At 39.2% G+C, this 24,860-nt stretch overlaps 1 protein-coding gene across 2 annotated transcripts in view; it reads right to left on the reverse strand.

The window, feature by feature from the left end:
• AOAH (acyloxyacyl hydrolase) overlaps positions 1 to 12,742 on the reverse strand; it is a 411,773-nt gene extending 399,031 nt beyond the window's left edge. For both annotated transcript variants that reach the window (XM_053714415.1, XM_053714414.1), the window contains exon 1: positions 12,449 to 12,742. In XM_053714415.1, the coding sequence (XP_053570390.1) occupies positions 12,449 to 12,602 (154 nt within the window). In that variant the 5' untranslated portion in view covers positions 12,603 to 12,742. The remainder of the gene's footprint in view (positions 1 to 12,448) is intronic.
• Positions 12,743 to 24,860: the final 12,118 nt, after the last annotated feature.

Genomic DNA, 24,860 nt, shown 5'->3' on the forward strand with positions numbered 1-24,860 from the left:
GATCAGGTGAACAAGGAGGCCATGTCATTAGATTTTCTTCTTTTATACCCTTTCTTGCCAGCCACGCTGTGGAGTACTTGGACGCGTGTGATGGAGCATTGTCCTGCATGAAAATCATGTTTTTCTTGAAGGATGCAGACTTCTTCCTGTACCACTGCTTGAAGAAGGTGTCTTCCAGAAACTGGCAGTAGGACTGGGAGTTGAGCTTGACTCCATCCTCAACCCGAAAAGGCCCCACAAGCTCATCTTTGATGATACCAGCCCAAACTAGTACTCCACCTCCACCTTGCTGGCGTCTGAGTCGGACTGGAGCTCTCTGCCCTTTACCAATCCAGCCACGGGCCCATCCATCTGGCCCATCAAGACTCACTCTCATTTCATCAGTCCATAAAACCTTAGAAAAATCAGTCTTGAGATATTTCTTGGCCCAGTCTTGATGTTTCAGCTTCTGTGTCTTGTTCAGTGGTGGTCGTCTTTCAGCCTTTCTTACCTTGGCCATGTCTCTGAGTATTGCACACCTTGTGCTTTTGGGCACTCCAGTGATGTTGCAGCTCTGAAATATGGCCAAACTGGTGGCAAGTGGCATCTTGGCAGCTGCACGCTTGACTTTTCTCAGTTCATGGGCAGTTATTTTGCACCTTGGTTTTTCCACACGCTTCTTGCGACCCTGTTGACTATTTTGAATGAAACCCTTGATTGTTCGATGATCACGCTTCAGAAGCTTTGCAATTTTAAGAGTGCTGCATCCCTCTGCAAGATATCTCACTATTTTTGACTTTTCTGAGCCTGTCAAGTCCTTCTTTTGACCCATTTTGCCAAAGGAAAGGAAGTTGCCTAATAATTATGCACACCTGATATAGGGTGTTGATGTCATTAGACCACACCCCTTCTCATTACAGAGATGCACATCACCTAATATGCTTAATTGGTAGTAGGCTTTCGAGGCTTTACAGCTTGGAGTAAGACAACATGCATAAAGAGGATGATGTGGTCAAAATACTCATTTGCCTAATAATTCTGCACTCCCTGTATTATATTTATTAACCCCTAATCTGCCCCCACAACGTCGCCTCCACCTACCTACATTTATTAACCCCTAATCTGCCGACCGGACCGCACCGCTATCATAATAAAGTTATTAACCCCTAATCCGCCTCACTAACCCTATAATAAATAGTATTAACCCCTAATCTGCCCTCCCTAACATCGCCGACACCTAACTTCAATTATTAACCCCTAATCTGCCGACTGGAGCTCACCGCTATTCTAATAAATGTATTAACCCCTAAAGCTAAGTCTAACCCTAACACTAACACCCCCCTAATTAAATATAATTTAAATCTAACGAAATTAATTAACTCTTATTAAATATATTATTCCTATTTAAAGCTAAATACTTACCTGTAAAATAAATCCTAATATAGCTACAATATAAATTATAATTATATTATAGCTATTTTAGGATTAATATTTATTTTACAGGTAACTTTGTATTTATTTTAACCAGGTACAATAGCTAATAAATAGTTAAGAACTATTTAATAGCTAAAATAGTTAAAATAATTACAAAATTACCTGTAAAATAAATCCTAACCTAAGTTACAATTAAACCTAACACTACACTATCAATAAATTAATTAAATAAAATACCTATAATTATCTACAAATAAACCTAACACTACACTATCAATACATAAATTAAATACAATATCTACAAATAAATACAATTACATAAACTAACTAAAGTACAAAAAATAAAAAAGAACTAAGTTACAAAAAATAAAAAAATATTTACAAACATAAGAAAAATATTACAACAATTTTAAACTAATTACACCTACTCTAAGCCCCCTAATAAAATAACAAAGCCCCCCAAAATAAAAAATGCCCTACCCTATTCTAAATTACTAAAGTTCAAAGCTCTTTTACCTTACCAGCCCTGAACAGGGCCCTTTGCGGGGCATGCCCCAAGAAGTTCAGCTCTTTTGCCTGTAAAAAAAAACATACAATACCCCCCCCAACATTACAACCCACCACCCACATACCCCTAATCTAACCCAAACCCCCCTTAAATAAACCTAACACTAAGCCCCTGAAGATCATCCTACCTTGTCTTTACCTCACCGGGTATCACCGATCCGTCCTGGCTCCAAAATCTTCATCCAACCCAAGCGGGGCTGGCGATCCATCATCCGGTGGCTGAAGAGGTCCAGAAGAGGCTCCAAAGTCTTCATCCTATCCGGGAAGAAGAGTAGATCCGGACCGGCAACCATCTTCTTCCAAGCGGCATCTTCTATCTTCATCCGATGAGGACCGGCTCCATCCTGAAGACCTCCACCGCGGACCCATCTTCATCCGGCGACGTCCAACTGAAGAATGACGGTTCCTTTAAGGGACGTCATCCAAGATGGCGTCCCTTGAATTCCGATTGGCTGATAGGATTCTATCAGCCAATCGGAATTAAGGTAGGAATATTCTGATTGGCTGATGGAATCAGCCAATCAGAATCAAGTTCAATCCGATTGGCTGATCCAATCAGCCAATCAGATTGAGCTCGCATTCTATTGGCTGATCGGAACAGCCAATAGAATGCAAGCTCAATCTGATTGGCTGATTGGATCAGCTAATCGGATTGAACTTGATTCTGATTGGCTGATTCCATCAGCCAATCAGAATATTCCTACCTTAATTCCGATTGGCTGATAGAATCCTATCAGCCAATCAGAATTCGAGGGACGCCATCTTGGATGACGTCCCTTAAAGGAACCGTCATTCTTCAGTTGGACGTCGCCGGATGAAGATGGGTCCGCGGTGGAGGTCTTCAGGATGGAGCCGGTCCTCATCGGATGAAGATAGAAGATGCCGCTTGGAAGAAGATGGTTGCCGGTCCGGATCTACTCTTCTTCCCGGATAGGATGAAGACTTTGGAGCCTCTTCTGGACCTCTTCAGCCACCGGATGATGGATCGCCAGCCCCCACTTAGGTTGGATGAAGATTTTGGAGCCAGGACGGATCGGTGATACCCGGTGAGGTGAAGACAAGGTAGGATGATCTTCAGGGGCTTAGTGTTATTTAAGGGGGGTTTGGGTTAGATTAGGGGTATTGTATGTTTTTTTTTACAGGCAAAAGAGCTGAACTTCTTGGGGCATGCCCCGCAAAGGGCCCTGTTCAGGGCTGGTAAGGTAAAAGAGCTTTGAACTTTAGTAATTTAGAATAGGGTAGGGCATTTTTTATTTTGGGGGGCTTTGTTATTTTATTAGGGGGCTTAGAGTAGGTGTAATTAGTTTAAAATTGTTGTAATATTTTTCTTATGTTTGTAAATATTTTTTTATTTTTTGTAACTTAGTTATTTTTTATTTTTTGTACTTTAGTTAGTTTATGTAATTGTATTTATTTGTAGGAATTGTATTTAATTTATTTATTGATAGTGTAGTGTTAGGTTTAATTGTAGGTAATTGTAGGTATTTTATTTAATTAATTTATTGATAGTCTAGTGTTAGGTTTAATTGTAACTTAGGTTAGGATTTATTTTACAGGTAATTTTGTAATTATTTTAACTATTTTAGCTATTAAATAGTTCTTAACTATTTAATAGCTATTGTACCTGGTTAAAATAAATACAAAGTTACCTATAAAATAAATATTAATCCTAAAATAGCTATAATATAATTATAATTTATATTGTAGCTATATTAGGATTTATTTTACAGGTAAGTATTTAGCTTTAAATAGGAATAATTTATTTAATAAGAGTTAATTAATTTCGTTAGATTTAAATTATATTTAAGTTAGGGGGGTGTTAGTGTTAGGGTTAGACTTAGCTTTAGGGGTTAATACATTTATTAGAATAGCGGTGAGCTCCGGTCGGCAGATTAGGGGTTAATAATTGAAGTTAGGTGTCGGTGATGTTAGGGAGGGCAGATTAGGGGTTAATACTATTTATTATAGGGTTAGTGAGGCGGATTAGGGGTTAATAACTTTATTATAGTAGCGGTGCGGTCCGCTCGGCAGATTAGGGGTTAATAAGTGTAGGCAGGTGGAGGCGACGTTGAGGGGGGCAGATTAGGGGTTAATAAATATAATATAGGGGTAGGCGGTGTTAGGGGCAGCAGATTAGGGGTACATAAGGATAACTTCAGTAGCGGCGCTTTGCGGTCGGCAGATTAGGGGTTAATTATTGTAGGTAGCTGGCTGCGACGTTGTGGGGGGCAGGTTAGGGGTTAATAAATATAATATAGGGGTCGGCGGTGTTAGGGGCAGCAGATTAGGGGTACATAAGGATAACGTAGGTGGCGGTCGGCAGATTAGGGGTTAAAAAAAATTAATCGAGTGGCGGCGATGTGGTGGGACCTCGGTTTAGGGGTACATAGGTAGTTTATGGGTGTTAGTGTACTTTAGAGTACAGTAGTTAAGAGCTTTATGAACCGGCGTTAGCCCAGAAAGCTCTTAACTACTGACTTTTTCCTGCGGCTGGAGTTTTGTCGTTAGAATTCTAACGCTCACTTCAGACACGACTCTAAATACCGGAGTTAGAAAAATCCCATTGAAAAGATAGGATACGCAATTTACATAAGGGGATCTGCAGTATGGAAAAGTCGCGGCTGAAAAGTGAGCGTTAGACCCTTTTTTGAGTGACTCCAAATACCGGAGGTAGCCTAAAACCAGCGTTAGGAGCCTCTAACGCTGGTTTTCACGGCTAACGCCAAACTCCAAATCTAGGCCTTAATTTGGAATTTTATGTTATAGACACCCCAGCAAAGCCTGTTTTAGGGTTAAGTGCCTGCAAACAGCTAAATCTTATAAAAATAAGCATGACTGTTGATCAGTATAACAAAGGTTTATCTAAGCAACAAGTTGAGGAACTATTTTCAGATGTGTTTCAAGGGCTAGGTTGTTTGCCTGGTGAATGCAGCATTAAACTAAAACCAGATGCACATCCAGTAATTCATTCACCAAGGATTCCAATTGCCATAAAAGACAAACTCAAAGAGGAACTGGATCGCATGGTACATTTAGGAGTGCTGAAAAAAGTAGATGAGCCCACTGAGTGGGTGAGTTCAATGGTTGCAGTAGAAAAGAAAAACTCAGGTGCTTTAAGAATATGCATTCTTCCAAGAGATTTAAACAGAGAAATCATGCGAGAACACTACAGTTTACCAACTCTAGATGACATCACACACAAGTTAGCACATGCAAAATTCTTCAGTGTATTAGATGCTCAGTCAGGATATTGGCAGCTCAAATTAGATGAACAGAGCAGCAGGCTCACCACTTTTAATTCACCATTTGGAAGATGGCGCTTTACTAGAGTTCCTCAGCACAAGATATATTTCAGAAAAAAGCACATGAAACCATTGAAGGCCTTCATGGTGTAGATGTAATCATAGATGATCTTCTGGTATATGGATCTACACGCAAAGAACATGATCAAAATCTGTGTGCACTATTGGAACGGTGTTGAGAGAGAAACATGAAGTTAAACCCAAGTAAAATGCAAATCGGTGTTACCCAAGTTAAATATTTTGGTCACATTCTGTCACAAGATGGGCTAAAAGCAGACCCAGAGAAAATAGCAGCAATACAACATTTGGATCCTCCTACCTCTAAGAAGGAATTCGAAACCATTCTGGGTATGTTTAATTATCTGTCAAGGTTTGTTCCTGGACTAGCAGAAGCTACAGCTCCACTAAGAGAACTACTCCAAAAGGATGCACTATGGAGCTGGAATGACTCAATAAATAATGTTTTTGAAGATGTCAAAGGTCTTATTGTGCGTTGATCGGAAACTGGATTACAATATTTTGACCCCAAGAAGGAGGTAACAATACAGGTTGATGCCTCTAAGTTCGGTTTAGGAGCAGTCCTAATGCAGGAAGGCAGGCCTGTTGCATATGCTTCCAGATCAATGACTCCTACGCAACACAACTATGCCAAAATAGAAAAAGAAATGTTGGCCATTGTAATTGGTTGTGAAAAGTTTCATCAATACATCTATGGGCAGAAAGTCACAGTTGAGACTGATCATAAACCACTTATGAGCATCATGGAGAAACCACTTGTGTCCGCTCCACAAAGGCTGCAAAAAATGATCCTAAGAATACAAAAATATGATATGCATGTAGTATATGTACCTGGCAATAGAATTCCAGTAGCTGATATGCTTTCAAGGACATTTAAGCCTGGACAAGATGAAAGAGAGGAAAGAGACTTGGAAGAGCATGTGCACTCTGTACTTTCACAATTACCTGCTACTGATGAAAAACTTAAAGAAATACAGCTAGCAACAGAAAGGGATGCAACTATGGCCAATTTGGTTACAGTAATAAGGCAAGGATGGCCAAACTCAAAAGCCAAAGTGAATGTTGACTTAAAACCTTACTGGAATGTAAGAAAAGAACTGTCAATAATTGATGGGATTGTTTTTAAAGGGGAGAGAATTGTGGTTCCCCCGGAGCTCAGGAAAGAAATAATAAGAAAACTGCATATAGGGCATTTTGTTTCTTAGATTTGCCACTAGAAAGTGCTTTCTTCACTTGACTTAAAAGAGCATCTGTTTCTGTAGCCTGTTCTGTTGCTGCCCACATTGCATGACTAAACTGGCTTGTCTTCAAGATCAGATTGACGTAAACAGTCACCTCTTTCTGCAACTGTAAGTCCTTATTGTTAAATAGTAAGTAAGCTCGTTACAGAGCATCCGCTACCACCAACTCCTTGCCAGGTATAAAGTCCAAGGTGAAGTCGTACCTTTGAAGTCTCAGCAACAAACATTGAATTCTTGGAGGTGCATGTATCGAGCCCTTTTGGTAGATGTGAATCAAAGGTTTGTGATCAGTTTCTGCTGAAAATACTCTCCAAATAAACATAAAAATGTTCACATCCGTCAACTACTCCCAGTGTTTCTTTTTCATATGATGTTTCTGTATCTGTCAATGCTCTAAATGCATAAGCCACAGACATCCATCCTGAGCCTTGGTTTTTAAATAGAACTGCTCCCAATTGAAGCATCAATTGACAACTTTGTTTTTGCTGTTGGATCAAAGAATTACAGAGTTGGTGCAGTAGTAAGCATTTCCTTCAAAAACTTCCATTCTTTCTGGTGATCCTCTGACCATTCCCAGGCATAGTTTTTTCTGATAGAAAAGAAAAGAAAAAACAGGCGCACAAGGCACGATTCAAGTGAAAAGATTTATTGAAAATATAACACACGCAAGTGAAAATAAAGTGTCTTTATAGGATTTTACAGCTCCTCTCACCACACCAGCAAAGATGGTCCGCCTCCTTACAGCTGATTACAAGTTGCTACAGGCAAAAGTAATCCGGATCCTTTTACCCAGCTGCTTGACAAGCTTGTGTGCTGAAAAGTTTTGCTGTTATCCCGCAGACATCAAATGATATGACCCCTGGTCTGACGCGTTTCCCCCGAACTCCGGTCAGGCTTTTTCAAAGGCTAAAATAACAGAACAGTTTTTTCTGAGTAGTTGTCACATTAGTACAGTTTTGTCTGGTAAATTAGATATGAACTTGCCAAGGTAATTCACCATTCCTAGTAAGTGTGCTATATATTGCATATTTTCTGGCTGTGGCATTTCTGTAATTGCCTTAATCTTTTTCATGTTTGGTAAAACACCACCTCCAGTGAGTTGTTCTCCCAAATATTGAATTTAAGTTTTTCTGAATTGACACTTTGTCTTATTGAACTTCAAATTATTCTCCTTAGCAACATCTAAAACCATCTTTAGTCTTTCATCATGTTCTTGCTTGGTTTTACCCCAGATCAGAATATCATTAATCATTACGGTTGTGCCCGGTATTGGTTCAAGAAGTTGCTGCATAGTACTATGAAACACTTCTAGTGCTGAACACAAGCCAAAGGGCAGTCATTTGTAACAGTACCTCCCATAAGGAGTATTGAAAGTGCAGAGTTTCATGCTTTCCTCCTCCAGAGGAATCTGCCAATATCCTGAGGATGCATCCAGTTTACTGAATACAGTTGCTCCACTTAGCTCCCCAAGCAATTCTGGTTTTGTTGGTAAATGGAAGTGTTCTCTTAAGATGCTTTTATTCAGTTCCTTGGGATCAATACAGATTCTGAGACCCCGATCTGTTTTTTCCACCAACACTATAGAATAAACCCTTTCAGTAGGTGTCTAGATTTCTTTATAAAACCTTTTTCCACCATCCTGGCAAGTTCCCGTTTAAGACGATCCCTTAGAGCAACTGAAACATTTCGCATGGCATGCACTACTGGACGACAACCTTCCTTTAGTTGTATATTATGTTGCATTGGAAGACATCATATTCCTTCAAATACTTCAGCATAGTCTGTTAATACATTGTCTATGTCCTCTTCTTTATTCATTGAAACAATGGCATTTACCCTTTGAATCACTCTTAAAGTTTCACACATTTGAAAATTCAGTAGAGCTGGTTTGTTTCCTGGAACTACCAGAATGATAATTTTATGCGTTTGATTTCCATATTCCAGGAACACACTGCACTTGCCAAGCACTGGGATAAAATCTCCATTATAGGTTTTTAGTTTAACTGAGCTTTTCAGAAGTTCTGGTTTGTTCTTCAGTTGGTGAAACTTGCTCTCTGGCATCAAAATAGCTTGTGCACCTGTATCTACTTTGTAAGCAATATTAGTGCCATTTGTAATAGCTTCAATTACCCTCTCCTTATCTGTAGCTTTGGTTAAGTCAAGTATTCCAATAGAGAATTCTTCTGATTCCTCGCTTTCTGACTGGTCAACAATGTGAACAGTTTTCTTTAGCTTTACACATCTTTCTGCAGATTTGCCCATAAGCCTGACATTGCCTTATACCATGATGCTTTCCACATCCACAATTTGCTGTTTGTGTGATAAAAGTTTTTCCTTTTATTTTATTTTCATAATGTGGATTCACTTTGTTTTCCCCCATTGTAACTGTCATTACTGGTGCTGCCGCTGTACTGTGGCAGAGTGTGTGCATTTGTTCCTGTGCTGAACTTTAAAGGGACACTAAACCCAAAAAAATTCTTTCATGATTCAGATAGAGAATACAATTTTAAACAACATTCCAATTTAGTTCTATTATCTAATTTGCTTCATTCTTTAGAAATCCTTTGCTGAAGAAATAGCAATGCACAGAGGTGAGCCAATCACACGATGAATCTATGTGCAGTCACCAATCAGCAGCTACTAAGCCTACCTAGATATGCTTTTCAGCAAAAGATATCAAGAGAATGAAGCAAAATAGAAAACATAAGTAAATTAGAAAGTTGTTTAAAATTGCATAATCTTTCTAAACCATGAAAGAAAAAATGTGGGTTTTATCTCCCTTTAACAAATTTCTACTGCCTTTTCCAGTGTTAAATCTTCCCCTCTGAGCAAGTGTTCTTTAAGCCTTATATTTCTGCAGCCCATGACTAGCTGGTCTCTAATTAATGAGTTACACATTGCTCCATAATTACAGGATTTACTTTCATGATTCAAATAGGGCATGTAATTTTAAAAAAAACTTTCCAATGTACTTGTATCAACAATTTTGCTTTGTTCTCTTGGTATTCTTAGTTGAAAGCTAAACCTAAGAGGTTCATATGCAAATTTCTTAGACCTTGAAGGCCGCCTCTAATCTAAATGCATTTTGATCGTTTTTCACCACTAGAGGGCATTAATTCATGTGTTTCATATAGATAAAATTGGGCTCATGCACGTGAATTTACAGTGGAGTCAGCTCTGATTGGCTAAAATGCAATACAAACAAATAGAGGGCTGCACACAGGTTCAAATAAATTTCACAGGTTTATTGGTAAAATAAAACCATGACAGACATAGACAAGAGGTAGTCTGACGCGTTAAACGCCCCCTAGTGGTGCTTCATCAGAGACTCAATAATTGTATACAGAATCCATCATTAAATAGGGCACTAGTTGCCCTTACACTTGCCCACACATAACAAATTTAAATAAACCTGCAGACAACTTATTAAAAACAGAAAGTGATACACATCATCAACAGTGTTATCTTTACCAAGTATCCACCTTCTACAAATGCTGGAAACCAGAAAGTTAGAATTAGTTGCCAGGTACACAGCTATTGTTTGGCTATTATTTACAGGAATTATGGCCAAGTGTCACCAATAGCACCGCAAGTGACTTTTTTATGTAATCTAGTTTCACATAAAAATAAAGCAGCATATGTAAATATACCTAGACAAGACAATATCCTACAGACAGTAATCATAACTTATACATCTGTTAACTATAGATATTGCACCTTATGACTAGAACATCATGCAATCGATCCCCATATAACATCTATGTAGGGAAAATCTTTTACTTGCTCAATCTAGACAAAATAACTTACATCCCACTCCTTATTTAAACCTAGTGGAACCCTAGTTTTTAATTTAAAAATCCAATAAAGTTCCTTATTCAGATAAGAGGCGACCTTCAAGGGCTTAGAAATTAGCATATGACCCTGCTTAGGTTTAGCTTTCAACTAAGAATACAAAAAGAACAAAGCAAATTTGATGATAAAAGTAAATTAGAAAGTTGTTGAAAATTGTATGCCCTATCTGAATCATGAAAGTTTAATTTGGACTTTACTATCCCTTTAATATTTGCTAATGGTTTATGGAGCTGCTACTGAGATTTAAATCAAAACAATTATGTAGCCCAGGGATTGACAAATCCTTGACATTAGTATACCAGGCTACTACATCAATACTGCCCAGAAAGCATTTTAAAAGGCACATTTGCACACTGGGCCATAAACACTGCTCTTTGATTTGCGCACAGCATGACAGGAATCAAACAGAGAAATCAGTGGTCACAGGAGCCCACAGGAGTTTGGCACACTGTGAAGCCATCACTTTGAATTCCATGTAAATTATTAATGCTCCATACAATTTGTTTTGCTAAACTCACTAGCAAAAGTAATTTTGTAAAAAAAGTTATAAGAGCTCAAAGATATAAGGTCTCAGGTGTTAGAAAAAAAAGGCAGGCAAAGGGCTTTAACATATAACTACATACATATACATGTCTAAATATAGATATATGTATGTATATATGTGTGTAGATATGTATTTATAAGTGTCTATATGTATTTACAGACATATACACATGTATAAACACATAAATACATAAGAATACATATATAGACATATATATGCGTGTATTGGAGTCTTTTGCAGTCGTAGCTGAAAACATGAAAAATCATATTTATGCAATATTTATATTTAATAAAGTGTTTAACTGTATATGTACTGTAAATATTTCCCATTTGAAAGTTCTTCACATAGGGGAATATGTATTTGTAAACAGATATGCCTATTTATATCTATCTATCTATCTATCTATCTATCTATGTTGTATCTATACCTATCTATCTATCTATCTATCTATCTATATATATTATATATTATAGCACCCTGGCTGTTATGGCATGATGGTGAGAGTGCATACACCTAACAACTATTATATATATATATATATATATATATATATATATATATACATATTTTACCAAAAATCATCTCATATATATATATATATATATATATATATATATATATATATATATATATATATATATATATATACTGTATGTATATATATGTATTTATTTAAGATTATATATATATTTATATATATATATATATATATATATATATACTGTATATATAAATATTTATTTAAGAACATTGGAATGTGAAATATTCATAATCCATGTCGGGTTTAGCGCACTTGAATAAATCTAATCGGGTTAACGTGCGAGTATGGGTGTGTGTTTTTACAGTTTCCACGCTCTTTTGAAGTCTATTGGAGAATACGTCAATGCGGTCACGATAATCTATGTACTCTATGGCAGCAGTGTTTTGCTAAATTATTTGTAGCTTTGTTATACAATGTTGCAAAACACTACTGCCATAGAGTAAAGACACGTGCACACTCCTGAACTCTTATGAGCCTACCTAGTTTTACTCTTCAGTAAAAGATACCAAGAAAACAAAGCAAATTTGATAATAGAAATAAATTGGAAAATTGTTTAAAATTGCATGTTCTATCTGAATAATGAAAGTTTAATTTTGACTTTACTGTCACTTTAAACAACATTCAAATTTACTTCTATTATTTAATTTGCTTCATTCTTTATATATCCTTTGTTGAAGAATTAGCAATGCACATGGGTGAGCCAATCACATGAGGCATCTATGTGCAGCCACCAATGAGCAGCTACTGAACCTATGCAGATTTGCTTTTTAACACAGGATATCAAGAGAATGAAGAAAATTAGATAATAGAAGTAAATTGAAAAGTTGTTTAAAAGTGCATACTCTTTCTGAGTCATGAAAAAAAATAATTTGGGTTTCATGTCCCTTTAAACTTTCATACCAAAAAGAGTTTTGTTTACATTATGTCACAAATAACTTGCAGGGACATACAATGAAATTGCATTACATACCTATACAAGTGTCCCTGTTAGCTGTGATGGAAATATATTTTGGACTCTGTTGCTGGATGGCTGCATCAGATGATAATCTGGAGGTGCTGTGCTGTATGAAAAGTATAAAAATAAACCCTAAAGAGATAGCTGGCTTTTTCACAATATCCTTCATCTTGCTGGGAGCAATCTCAAATACAGAGTGAGATCTGCAGCAGTGCAAGTCAGATGACCAGGGCAAGGAAATACACTCAGAAACCTCACACTGGTTACTGGCTAGTTATGCAGCATACCAGAGAAATGACAGAAACAAAAAAAAAACAAAAAAATAAATATAGAACTGGTACAGTATTTTTTTTTCTGCAGGGCAAGTGTAATTTCCAGGAAGGTAACTTTTTTTTCTACAGATCGGGATTGGATACAATTGAAAACAGAAGAAAAAAAAAACAAGATAAAGAATGTGTTTATTGACACACTCACTTCCTGCTCCTCACACAAAACTGCTCACATCTCTTGCCTGTAACAAAAAAATAGTCATACATCCCTCACCATATCAAATGATATGTTTTTAACATATAGGAATTGATTTCAATCCTTTTTTTTTTTTATTGTACAAGAAATAATTGCATGAAAAAAAAAAAAACAAGAAAAAAAAAAACAATGGCTCAGTGTCTGGATTTTCACGTGGATTGTAGTACTTTTGTCAGAATCATGTGTTCTCTAACCCAGGGCAAATACAATACATAATACAAGATGGATAAAAAAACATCTTGACAAAACAGTTGCTTTATTCATGACACATAATGTATTTAGAATGTTTCTACTGATTGCTGAGAGGAAATGTAAAATGTATAAATACGCAGTGGAAAAGAAATAAATCATAAAACAGTGAACATATGTAAATGAATAACATTTATTGGTCTGTGTACAATTTTACAAATAACCTTTTTTAGACTTTTGAAGAATAACTGGTTTGTTAGCAATATATGAAGGATCTATGAATAACACATATAATGTTGTTAAAGGGACAGTTAACATCTTGATATTTTTTATATAAAATAACTTTGTACTTTAATAAAGTATCATTGTTTATTCTTGCCCCCTTTTCTTGTAATTTAAATTCTCAGAGATGGAAATGCACACTGATGACTTCTGAAGGATAAACCTGCTGCATGTATTTCCTCAATTGGCTTTAACAGATAACAATTATAAAACAATTCACTTTATAATAAGATACTGATCATGACAAGCCTCATCTGCAGCATAATCCTCGTCGCCAAAATGTAGTGTTTGTAAATCCAGGTGATTTAGAAATATATCTGACACAGAGTCCATTTAAACAGCAACTAACTCTACACACTTTATTTCCTGGTTCCTCACTCTAACAACCTTGCCCCCGCCCTTCCTTGTTTAGAACAATCATATACATTTCTAAGTCAGAGCACAAACTAGGAAGAAAGCATTATGTATTATAATATCACAACAGACACCATAGGCTTCCTCTTCCAAATAAGGCAAGGAGTAGTCGAGCTTGGCTAAGGAACAACACTTGCAGCAAATAAGATGTTAAAGGACCAGTAAATACAATAGATTTGCATAATCAATAAATGCATGATAAAAAGACAATGCAATAGCACTTAGGGGTCGATTTATCAATGTCTTTCCGACATGATACGCTGTAGCGTATCATGTCCAACAGACATCGCTGAATGCCGACAGCATACGCTGTGTGCATTTAACATTGCACAAGCAATGCACCAGAACTGCTTGTGCAATGCTGCCTCCTGCAGATTCGCGACCAACCAGTTGCTAGCAGGGGGTGTCAATCAGCCCGATCATATAGGATTGGGCAGATTGCAGACTGCTGCCTCAGAGGCAGTGGACCAGTTATGGAGTAGCGGTCTTAAGACCGCTGCTTCATAACGTCTGTTTCCGGCGAGCCTGAAGTCTTGCACGAAAACAGGGGCATCAAGCTCCATTTGGAGCTTGATAATTGGGCCCCTCTGTCTCAACTTCAAACGACTAGTTTTCTTTCCTAAGATATGGAGAGTCCACAACATCATTCAATTACTAGTGGGAATATCACTCCTGGCCAGCAGGAGGAGGCAAAGAGCACCACAACAAAGCTGTTAAAGGGACAGTCTACACCAGAATTTTTATTATTTTAAAAGATAGATCATCTCTTTATTACCCGTTCACCAGTTTTACATATCCAACACAGTTAAATTAATATATGTTTTACCTCTGTGATTACCTTGTATCTAAGCCTCTGCAGACTGCCCCCTATCTCAGTGCTTTTGACAGACATGTCGTTTAGCTAATCAGTGCAGACTCCTAAATAGCTCCACGGGAGTGAGCACAATGGTATCTATAAGACACACATGAACTAGTACTGAGTGTCTAACTGTGAAAAACTTTCAAAATGCTCTGAGCTAGGAGGTGGTTTTCAACGGTTTAGAAATCAATTTGAGACCTTCCTAGGTTTAGATTTTAAAAAATACACCAAGGGAACAAAGCAAATTTGATGATAAAAGTAAATTGGAAAAATGGAAAGTTGTTTAAAATTGCATGAACTATCTGAATCATGAAAGTTTAATTTTGACTAGACTGTCCCTTCAAGTGTTATTCCCCTATCCATAATCCCCAGTCATTCTCTTTGCCTCTGTCAATGGAGGAGGTGAAGTTTGGTGTCTGAAGAGATGAATTCCTTTTTCGGGTACTTTTCCCTGCAAGCAAGGATTTGGGTTTAGCTGAGTCCACGTCAATCTCTTCAGTAGAGTAGTGATGGCTTTTAAGCAGTTAGGAAGTTGTGAGTTAGTCCTTGCTTTGTTTCCTAACACATTTCTGCCCATGACACAGAAAGATAGAGTTGGTTACTCTGTTCTTTCTTTTCCTACAGGTCTCTTTTAGCAGTATGTGTACTTTCATGCCTTGTGAGCTATCTTTCTGCGGGACAGCTAGACTGCATGTAAGTGCTTTTGTCTTCTAGGTCTTGGAGACTTGCACTTCAGAAGAATATGTCATATGCAGTAGATAGGGAATTTTTTTTAAATCCTTTATACAGGATTTTCTTTGGCAGTGGGCAGGCACATTATGTATGTTGAGACAAAGAGGCCTACTTATCAAGCCGCCAACTGTGCTGCATTCACTGGCACCAATACACTCGCCTGATATCACCTAACATTGTGGCCGCAGACCTGAATACGCTTTCCAAATTTATATAAAAAGCTGTCAAAAAGCCACGCACCAAGTACTGTTGTTAACTAAACAGTCATCGATCTCGCTGCTATTCGGCTTTTTCCCAGCTTTATTTATATCCTGTCACTAAACACTGCCACTATACTTAAATGTTTAACCCCTATCCAGCCGCTCCCGGACCCCGCCGCAACTAAATAAAGTTATTAACCCCTATCCCGCCACTCCCGGACCCCTCCGCAACTAAATAAAGTTATTAACCCCTATCCCGCCACTCCCGGACCCCTCTGCAACTAAATAAAGTTATTAACCCCTATCCTGCCGCTCCCGGAGTCTACCGCAATTAAATAAAGTTATTAACCCCTATCCTGCCGCACCCCGAGCCCACCGCAACTACATAAATATATTAACCCCTAAACCCCTGGCCTCCCAAATCACTACCATTTACTAAACCTATTAACCCCTAAACCGCCAGTCCCCACATCGTCATAAACTAAATTAATCTATTAACCCCTAAACCTAACAACCCGCTAAACCTAACAACTTTACATTACATATTAACTCATCCCTATCTTATAATAAATTTAAACTTACCTTTACCTTTAACTTACCTTTAGATTTAAATTAAACTATATTAAACTATTAATTACCTACCCTAACTATTATACTAAAATTACAATAAACTATATTAAACTATTAATTAATCTACCCTATTATACTAAAATTACATTAAACTACAAATTAAATTTAGTTATTATATAGTTAAAAACCTAACCCTACTCAAAAAATGTAAATCTACTATTAAAAATTACAAAGTTACAAAAAACTAACAACTAAGTTATACAAAATAACAAACACTAAGTTACAAAAAAAATAAACACTAAGTTGCACAAAATAAAAAATAAATTATCAAATATTTAAACTAATTACACCTAATCTAAGAGGCTTTTTGCGGGGCATTGCCCCAAAGAAATCAGCACTTTTACCTGTAAATAAAAATACAAATACCCCCCCAACAGTAAAACCCACCAGCCACACAACCACCCCCCCCAAATAAAATTCTATCTAAAAAACCTAAGCTCCCCATTGCCCTGAAAAGGGTACAGGTATACCCCGCTCATACAGCGGGTTAGGGACCGGAGCCCCGCTGTAAAGTGAAAACCGCCTTAAAGTGAAACAAGGCAGTTTTAGCTTTCTTTTCAGTGTTTAAAATCTTAAAAACATGTTTGAACTAACATATATTAGGGGTGCAACAGTGCTACGTTTAGTTTAACACTAGCACAGCAAGTATTCAATTAGTATTCAATAAATACTGTACCTGTAAAATAGTGACAATTACTGTAGTAAAATTTGCCAGACTATAGCACTGAGACACAGATTGCACTACAATGCAGTTAACAGAGTGAACTAAGCATAGCAAAATGGTGCCAGTTACTTTTCTCGCAATCTCACAATGATTTACAGCAATGTTTCAAAATCTTTGGAGGTTGAACTTCAGCTCCACAAAGCGCTGTATTAGCGAATCGCTGTAAAGTGAAGCGCTGTAAAGTGAGGTATACCTGTATTTGCATGGGCATTGTCCTTAAAAGGGCATTTAGCTCTTTTTCCGCCCAAAGTCCCTAATCTAAAATTAAAACCCACCCAATAAACCCTTAAAAAAACCTAACACTAACCCCCAAAGATCCACTTACAGAGGGCTCCGGGAGCAGCGGGATAGGGGTTAATAACTTTATTAGAGTTGCGGTGGGCTCCAGGAGCGGCGGGATAGTGGTTAATAACTTTATTAGAGTTGCGGTGGGCTCCGGGAGCGGCGGGATAGGGGTTAATATATTTATTTAAGTGGCGGTGGGGTCCGGGAGCGGCGGGATAGGGGTTAATAACATTATGTAGGTTGCAGCGATGTCAGGGAGTGGCGGGATAGGGGTTAATACTTTTATGTAGGTGGTGGTGAGATTAGGGGTGTTTAGACTCAGGGTTTATGTTAGGATTTTAGGTGTAAATGTAACTTTTATTCTAGCATACAAATCAATGGGATATTGGGCAGCAGCGAACATGAGCTTTCACTGCTTTCAGACTCCCATTGTTTCCTATGGCATCCACGGCCTCCAGGGCGGCGGATTGAAAAGAAGGTACGCTGGGCCGGAATAGTGACAAGCGTACCTGTTAACAGTTTGATAACTTGCAAAAGTTGTCAGATAGTGCCGAATTTGTATTCGGAACATCTGTAATAACGTAAGCATCGATCTGTGTCAGATTGAGACCGGCGGATAGTATGTTACGTCACAGATTTCAACTTTTGCCGGTCTGTAGCCTTTGATAAATAAGGCGAATCAGGCTTGCCACAATTATGTTGCGGAATTCCAGCTTATTTGCGATTAACAGCTTGATAAATAGGCCTCTAGGGGTTAATCTTCCCTTTATTGGGATGTTTTACCTCTTTGGGCTAATTTTGTTGAAATACTTTATTAGTATGTGTGTGGCTTATGTTTTATACAGGGATTTATTTATAAACTTAAAATTTGGCAGTTGGTGTTCTTTGCTTGCTTAGCTAGAACAGGCTAACTGACAGACTGCTTGAGTGTTTGTGTAAATTAAGCTCCCCTTTTACTTTCTGTGTAGTTTCCTCCCTCTGCCGGTCATGTGACTTCTCTCTGATGTCTGATATTCACGGAGCGGAGCAGCGACATTGAATTTCAGTCTCTTCAGTGTCAAGCTACTATATGATTGTTTTAGAGACTTCTGGCAGCCAAATTGTGTATAAGTGTTACGGTAAGGCACCTCAGCCTGTCTGAGGTGTAGGGGGCCTGATTGGTTTATTATTTTTATAAGATTTTGTGAAAATTGTTAAGCAGCTGTGGTATTAAAAATTCTTAAAGTGACAGTGTATTTAAAAAAATTCTACAATTTGGGGAATTTTTTATTTAGTATTATGGACATGGATCAAGACTCTGTGTCTTTTGACAAATGCTTGTTTCTCATTGAACAGACCGGAAGGGGCGGAGACATGATCTGGCGGATCGAGTAATTGCTCTAGAGGGATAGAGCTAAGCCCGGTTGTATACATCTTGTAGCAAGCAATTCCTTGGCGCCGTTAATTTGTAGATGGCTGACGGATCTTTTTGCTCACAGTCTGAGCAGCTTGCAGGCAGCGCATCATAGCCAACTTGGGAGCAGCTGCAGTCCCAATCCTTAGGAGTACAAAGGCCTTTAATCTGGACCTATCTGGTCGGCATTTGATCTCTCCTATCATCTGCATTTCACCAAGGGTGGTATCTTTACGTCCCAAGCAAAGTGGGAGTTACCTAACCAGAAGTAATCTGCTTATAGAGTCTGCAAGAAACAAGGCCAGAGTGGCAGTTGGAGGATACCCAGAGATGCAGTGACCGGATTACTGAGTAGGCCTTGTTGGCGGGGTCCCTGGGAGGGACTGTGAATACTCAGACGCTCAGGTGACGTGTGCCCAAAACGACGAGAGGCAACTCTCTGATAGTGGACTGTGAGGGTGCAGTCTCACAGATCCAGGCCTGGGTGGTGTACCTGATCCTGAATAACCTGGCGGAAGGCTTTTGTGGCGTGAATCGACATGGAGGGCCACTGACCAAAGCCAACAGCAAGAACCAGCACTGGTAATCAGACGACAGGAATCCATTATTGCCTTAGTGTGAAGGAATGCTGAGGGCTCATACGGCTCATACGCCCTGAAGGCAATTTACTATCAACAGGTTTGATCTTACGGCTGATTTACCCGGTGCTGGGGTTCACCCTCTGCCCTATTAGATATAGTGGGGTCCAATATCTTCACCGTACTTTACAAGACTGTTTGTTGGGCTTATTGAGGCCTGCTCAAATATGTTAAATAAAAACGGCACATAGTACCTATTAACGGTGAATTAAGGATCATATTGTTGTGTTAACCCTACAGCTTATCGCACCCTTCAGGGGCACTATGAATTTCTGGACTTATAGACGGAGGGGGAGGGGAGACAGAGAGGAGAGGAGGTGGGGTAAGGTCAGTATTTTGCCCCCTTTTTTTGTTTGTTTTGTTTGGTTTTGTTTTTTTTCTGCTCCTGTGCTGTTTGTGTATTTATGTGTATGGTTACTTTAAACAGGTTTGAAATCCCCCAATTCAAATACAAAGAGTAAAAATCCTTTGGCAATAAAAAAAAAGACAAACACTTGTTATGCCTCGAGGCACAAATTGTTTTGCCTATGCAATTCTGTGATGCATGCTTAGCTGGAACACTTCAATTTAAAGATAAATTGTTGCCCTCTGAGCACAATATCTCTCAGGATGATGCTGTTCATGCAATGCCACAGCTTTCTGCTCAAACGTCCCAAAGCTCTATGGCGTCACATACAGTGCCCTGCAGTTCCTTTCAGCCTCCTAGAGGAGTTTATTTGCCTGCAGATTTTTCTGCAGAGGTATCTTCTGTGGTATCTGTGGCATTATCTGCTTTTCCTATGCTAGGAAAACGCAAGAGGAAAATTAGACATTCAGATAGTAAGGTTTCTGTTCCACCTACTTCTACGCAGGTTGCCCTCCTTCATAAGTCTGATGAGGAGGATACATCAGTAGCCTCAGAGGGTGAAATCTCAGATTCGGACAGTATTATTCCTTCATCTGATACTGAAGAAGTAAACTTCAGATTTAAGCTTGAACACCTTTGTGTACTGTTAAAGGAGGTATTGGCTACTTTGGACGATTCAGATACTTCTGTTGTTGTCAACCCTAAGAAGTCTAGTAAACTTAATAAATACTATGATGTTCCTTCCTCTGTGGAAGTTTTTCCTGCCACAGACCGTGTGACAGAGATTATTTCACAGGAATGGGATAAGCCAGGGATTCCTTTCTCCCCGTCTCCTGTATTTAAAAAGATGTTTCCTGTTGCTGACTCCATTAAAGATTCTTTGTGCACGGTGCCTAAAGTAGAAGGGGCTATTTCTACTCTGGCTAAGAGAACTATGATCCCTATAGAGGATAGCTGCTCCTTTAAGGATCCCATGGACAAAAAGGTAGAAGCTTATTTGAAAAAGATGTATGTTCATCAAGGTCTTCAATGGCAACCTGCAGTTTATATTGCCACAGTAACAAGTGCAGCATTTTATCGGTGCGACACCTTGTCTGAATCAATTTTAGTAGAGACTCCATTAGAGGAGATACAAGATAGGATTAAGGCTCTCAAACTAGCCAATCCCTTTATTTCTGATGCTAACATGCAGGTTATTAGACTGCGATCCAAGATGTCTGGCTTCTCTGTCCTAGCCCGTAGGGCATTGGGGCTAAAATCTTGGTCAGCTGATGTTACCTCTAAGTCCAAGCTTCTGGCACTTCCTTAAAAGGAGAAGACCTTGTTCGACCTGCTCTGGCTGAAATAATTTCTGATATTACGGATGGAAAAGGGTCTTTTCTACCGCAAGCCAAGAAGAACAGACTCAAAAGATGTCAAAGTAATTTTCGTTCCTTTTGTAACTTCAAAGGTCAAAACTCTTCCTCTCCCTCTTCCAAGCAGGAGCAGTCCAATTCTTCTTGGAAGCCCAATCAGTCTTGGAATGAGGGGAAGCAATCAAAGAAACCCTCAGCTGAGTCTAAGTCAGCATGAAGGGTCGGCCCCCGGTCTGGAATCAGATCAAGTGGGGGGCAGACTTTCCCTGTTTTGTCAAGCGTGGAGACGAGATGTCCAAGATCCTTGGGATGTGCACATAGTATCTCAGGGTTATAAAATAGAATTCAAAACTTTCCCTCCCAGGGGCAGATTCCACCTCTCAAGATTATCTGCAGACCAGGTAAAAAGAGAGGCATTCTTGAATTGTGTTCAGGACCTTTCCTCCCTGGGAGTGATTGTTCCAGTTCCAGTAAGGGAACAGGGTCTAGGATTCTATTAAAATCTGTTCATGGTTCCCAAAAAGAGGGAACTGTTCGACCCATTTTAGACCTAAAGTGCCTCAACAAGTTTCTCAGGGTACCGCCCTTCAAAATGGAAACTATTTGTTCCTTTGGTCCAAGGGGGTCAGTTCATGATGACTATAGACCTGAAGAATGCATATCTTCATATTCCCATCCACAGAGATCATCACAAATTCTTGAGATTCACCTTTCTAGACAAACACTTTCAGTTTGTGGCTCTTCTGTTTCGACTTGTCACAACTCCCAGAATTTTCTCAGGTCTCGGGGAATTGCAGTGGCACCATACCTGGACGAGATTGGTTCAGGCACCATCTTTTCAACAAGCAAACTCTCATACAGAGATCTTGTTGTCTTTTCTATGTTCCAACGGTTGGAAAGTGAATCTGGGAAAGAGTTCCCTTGTTCCAGCTACAGGGGTGGTTTTCTTAGGGACCATAATAGATTCCCTATCTATGAAAAATTTTCTGACAGAGGTCAGAAAATCCAAAATTCTCTCCTCTTGCCTCTCTCTTCAGTCTAATGTTTGGCTATCAGTGGCTCAATATATGGAGGTAATTGGTCTGATGGTCACTTCCATGGACATCATTCCCTTTGCTCGATTGCATTTGAGAGCTCTGCAATTATGCATGCTCAGACAATGGAACGGCAATCATTCGGATTTGTCTCAGAGGATGGTTCTAGAGCAGTCGACAAGAGACTCTCTCCCATGGTGGCTTTCTCAGCACCATCTGTCTCAGGGCACATGCTTCTGGGGACCTTCCTGTCCAGAGAAGCCAGCCTGCTAGGCTAGGGAGCAGTCTGGGACTCGTTAAAGGTGCAGGGACTATGGACTCGGGAGGAGTCTTCTCTCCCTATAAACATCTTGGAGTTGAGAGTGATTTACAATGCTCTGATGGCTTGGCCTCAATTGTCTTCAGCCCGGTTTATCAGGTTTCAGTCGGACAACATCACCTCAGTGGCTTACATCAACCACCAGGGAGGAACTCGGAGTTCCTTAGCCATGAAGGAGGTGGCACGGATTATTCAGTGGGTGGAAGCTCACAATTGTTGTCTATCTGCCATCCACATTCCTGGAGTGGACAAATGTGAAGCGGATTTCCTGAGCAAACAGACATTTCATCCCTGGGAGTGGGCTCTCCATCCTGAGGTGTTCTCTAGGTCAACCCTCAAATGGGGGTGCCCGAGTTGGATCTGATGGCATCTCGACAGAATGCCAAGCTTCCAAGGTACGGTTCAAGGTCAAGAGATCCTCAGGCCGCTCTGATAGATGCTCTGGCGGTTCCTTGGGATTTTGGTATAGCATACCTGTTTCCTCCATTTGAGCTCCTTCCACAAGTTATTGCTCATATCAAACAAGAGAGAGCATCAGTAATTCTAATAGCTTCTGCATGGCCTCACAGGATCTGGTATGCAGACCTAGTGAAGATCATCTTGGCCGCCTTGAAGGTTGCCTCTGAGGAAGGACCTTCTAACTCAGGGTCCATTCCTTCATCCAAATCTCGTTTCTCTGAAGCTGACTGCTTGGAGATTGAATGCTTAGTTCTGTCTTAGCGTGGATTTTCTGAGTCGGTCATTGAGACTATGATCCAGGCGCGCAAGCCTGTTACTCGAAAAATTTACCATAAGGTATGGCGTAAATAACTTTATTGGTGTGAATCTAGGGACTACTTTTGGAATAGGGTCAGGATTCCTAGAATTTTGTCTTTTCTCCAGGAAGATCTGGAGAAAGGGTTGTCAGTCAGTCCTCTGAAAGGTCAGATTTCTGCATTATCTATTTTGTTACACAAGCGTCTGGCGGATGTGCCAGTTGTTCAATCTTTTTGTCAGGCCCTGGTCGGAATCAGACCTGTTGCTCTTCCTTGGAGCTTTAAAGGGACAGTCAAGTCCAAAAAAAACTTTCATGATTTAAATAGGGAATGTAATTTTAAACAACTTTCCAATTTACTTTTATCACCAATTTTGCTTTGTTCTCTTGGTATTCTTAGTTGAAATCTTATTCTAAGAGGTTCATATGCTAATTTCTAAGACCTTGAATACTGCCTCTAATCTGAATGCATTTTGATTACTAGAGGGCATTAGTTCATGTGTTTCATATAGATAACATTGAGCTCATGCACGTGAAGTTACTCTGGAGTGAGCACTGATTGGCTGAAAAGCAAGTCTGTCAAAAGAACTGAAATAAGGGGGCAGTTTACAGAGTCTTAGATACAAGGTAATCACAAAGGTAAAAATTGTATTTATATAACTGTGTTGGTTATGCAAAACTGGGGGATGGGTAATAAAGGGATTATCTTTCTTTTTCAACAACAAAATTCTGGTGTTGACTGTCCATTTTAATCTTGTTCTTAAAGTTTTGCAGCAGGCTCCATTTGAACCAATGCAATCCATAGATATTAAGTTGTTATCTTGGAAGGTTTTGTTTCTTATTGCTATCTCTTCTGCTCGGAGAGCTTCGGAACTCTCAGCTTTGCAGTGTGATTCGCCTTACCTTATCTTTCATGCGGATAAGGCGGTTCTTCGTACTAAATTAGGGTTTCTTCCTAAAGTGGTTTCGGATAGAAATATTAATCAGGATATTGTTGTTTCTTCTTATAAAGAACGTCTGTTGCACAACTTGGATGTTGTGCATGGTCTAAAATTCTACCTACAGGTCGACTAAGGATTTTCGCCAGTCTTCTGCCCTGTTCGTTTGTTTCTCAGGAAAGCGTAAGGGTCAGAAGGCTACTTCTACTTCTCTTTCCCTCTGGTTGAGAAGTATGATTAGTTTTCCTTATGAGACTGCTGGACAGCAGCCTGCTGAGAGAATTACAGTTCATTCCACTAGCGCTGTCTCCTCTTCTTGGGCTTTCAAAAATTAAGCTTCTGTGGAACAGATTAGTTGCAACTTGGTCCTCGCTGCATACTTTTTCCAAATTTTCCAAATTTGATCATTTTTCCTCAGCTGAGGCCTCTTTTGGGAGAAAGGTTCTTCAAGCAGTGGTACCTTCTGTTTAGGTCTGCCTGTCTTGTTCTCCCTCCCTGTTCATTCTGTGTCCTCTAGCTTGGGTATTGGTTCCCACTAGTAATTGAATGACGTTGTGGACTCACCATATCTTAAGAAAGAAAACAAAATGTATGCTTAACTGATACTTTTCTTTCTTTCCGGATATGGAGAGTCCACGACCCCACACTTTAAAAAGACAGTTCTTTTTTTACTAAACCTCAGGCACCTCTACACCTTTGTGTTATTCCTTTTCCATTTCCCTTCGGTCGAATGACTGGGGATTATGGGTATGAGAGTGACACTTAACAGCTTTCTTGTGGTGCTCTTTGCCTCCTCCTTCAGGCTAGGAG

Source organism: Bombina bombina, chromosome 5 (genome assembly GCF_027579735.1).
Source record: "Bombina bombina isolate aBomBom1 chromosome 5, aBomBom1.pri, whole genome shotgun sequence".
NCBI lineage: Eukaryota > Metazoa > Chordata > Amphibia > Anura > Bombinatoridae > Bombina > Bombina bombina.